Source organism: Verticillium dahliae, genomic scaffold, assembly GCF_000150675.1.
Source record: "Verticillium dahliae VdLs.17 supercont1.36 genomic scaffold, whole genome shotgun sequence".
Classification (NCBI taxonomy): domain Eukaryota; kingdom Fungi; phylum Ascomycota; class Sordariomycetes; order Glomerellales; family Plectosphaerellaceae; genus Verticillium; species Verticillium dahliae.
Window position 1 is genome coordinate 118,214 of NW_009276962.1, and position 2,296 is coordinate 120,509.

The 2,296-nt window shown below is 55.2% G+C and overlaps 1 protein-coding gene across 1 annotated transcript; it reads left to right on the forward strand.

Moving 5' to 3' along the window:
• Window positions 1–537: 537 nt before the first annotated feature.
• On the forward strand, window positions 538–2,007 carry VDAG_10342 (serine/threonine-protein kinase hal4; the record flags this gene model as incomplete). Its single annotated transcript, XM_009659811.1, has 1 exon — window positions 538–2,007. The coding sequence occupies one exon, from the start codon at window positions 538–540 to the stop codon at window positions 2,005–2,007; it is 1,470 nt and encodes a 489-aa protein (XP_009658106.1).
• Window positions 2,008–2,296: the final 289 nt, after the last annotated feature.

A 2,296-nucleotide genomic window follows, 5' to 3' on the forward strand; every position in this document is an offset into this window, starting at 1 on the left:
TTCGCCAGTCCGATTCTCGAAGGGGACGAGACAGGAACTGATTCGCCCAACGACCACGAACCGGTCACACCCATCAGCGTCAGGTACTCGCAGGAATTCACCACGCTGCCCACCCCGGATAAGCAGAGTTTCCACCACCATCACCACCCCACCACCACTCCTCTGGCCACGGCTTCCACCCCTTCGCCCGATCTCACCAGCAGTGCTGCTGGGACACCGAGGTCACCGACAAAACAACCTGTTGCTGACCAAGATTTGGTCGCCACCTCTCTGTCTCGACGACCCACCGGTGCCTCGACGAGCAGCTTTAAACGCAGCATGTCGAATCTTTTCAAGCGGTCCAATTCCAACACTACAGGACCCAAACCTGACATGAAGGAGGCCAAGGGCTTTAACATGCCCAACTTGGAAGGCCCGTCTGACACCACAGTCAACGAATCAAGCAGATTTATCGCGGGCCGGAGGACATATTCTATGAATCAATCACACACAACAACTCGCTCAAACAGCCCACCGTCGCCGGGTTCGACTCTGGAAATGGTGAACACTAGCAAGACCCAGACAGACACCATGCCGTCATCAAACGATTTCAAGAAGAACCGCGCCTCCACCGGATTCTCCTTGCGCGGGCGTGCGATTGGCTTTGCGCACGCCAACGGTACCGCCCGAGAGAAGCACTCCAAGAAGGCAGCTCTCGGCCTCGGAGCACGTCGTCGCAGCTTTGACAGGCACAGCAAGCCCGCTATCGTGCCCGACGAAGTCTGCCATCCCCCCCACATGGAGCGGTCGCCATGGGCCATGATGCCGGATGCCGGTACCGGAGTCAAATCCCGACGCTTGAGTATCAGCCTGCCGGACGACTTCCACGTCGAGACAGCCGATCTGCTCTCCGAGTACGAGTACCAGAACAAGCTCCTTGGCCGTCACGGAAAGCATCTTGGTAAGGGAGCAACCTCCAAGGTGACTCTGATGTGTCGCAAGGGTTTCCCTGGTGAGCTCTATGCTGTCAAGGAGTTTCGCGGCAAGAGCAAGTCAGACACCACGGAGGAGTACGAAAAGAAGGTCAAGTCGGAATACAGCATCGCCAAGAGCCTGCATCACCCGAACATTGTCGAAACCATTCAGCTTTGCACCGATCATGGACGTTGGAACCATGTGATGGAGCACTGTGCAGACGGCGACATGTACCAGCTCATCGCCAAGGGTCATCTCAAGGACCCTGCACGCGCGACGGATCGTCTCTGTCTTTGGAAGCAGACCGTGCAGGGCGTCAACTACCTCCACAGCAATGGTATCGCTCACCGCGATATCAAGCTTGAGAATTTGCTCATCATGAACGGAAGCAAGGTCAAGATCACAGACTTTGGTGTTTCGGAGGTCTTCTCTGGAACCCATCCAGGTCTTCGCGAAGCCGGCGGGCAATGCGGCCAGAACATGTCTGACGTACGTATGTGTTCTCCAGGCATCTGCGGCAGCGAGCCGTACATTGCTCCTGAGGTTTTGCAGAAGAAGCAATCCTACGACCCTCGGGGCATGGATGTCTGGGGCACAGCCATCATTATGATTTACCTCACCTTTGGTGGAAACATTTGGACCAGAGCCGAGCGTGGCGCTGCACCCCTCTACGACAGCTTCTGCAAGGGCTGGGACAAGTGGAATGCGAAGCACCCCGAACCTGACGCTGCCCTTAGCGACAGGGACTACCCCTTCTTTGAGGCCTTTGATCTCTGCATCAACCCACCCGCTCTGCGACGCTTGCTGTTGTCAATGCTGAATCCTGATCCGGCTAAGCGAGCAAGTATCGCAGACATCGCAGGCTACCGCTGGTTCAAGAACATTGAATGCTGCCAATACGACAGCTACGATGACCCAGCAAAATACATTGATGCCTCGAAGAAAAACGCTACACACGTCAACGGACAGAAGAAGATATTCTGCCACAACCACCTGCCTCTGGCAAGTCAAGGCCATTCACTTGGCAAGATGCCAGGACAGGCGGGCTACTAATGAACGATTCAACAAAGTCATGATTTCCACATCATCCCGTGGCCCGAAAGAGCATCGATACGAGATATGGGCCTGGGTAATAATAAGGGAGAGGCAAGCTTGGCTCGACACAAGTTCTGAGAAAAGGCGTCCGCGTTTGGAAGTGCAACGGCCCATTTCAAAGGGCCTTCGAGAGGGAGTTGGGTTCGGTTTTTGCATGCACCGGAATCCGCGATTTCTGCTTCATTGTTTGACTGGCGGACTTCGGCGGACGATTTCTGCACTCTAGTGCTTGTCAAGCTGTACCTAA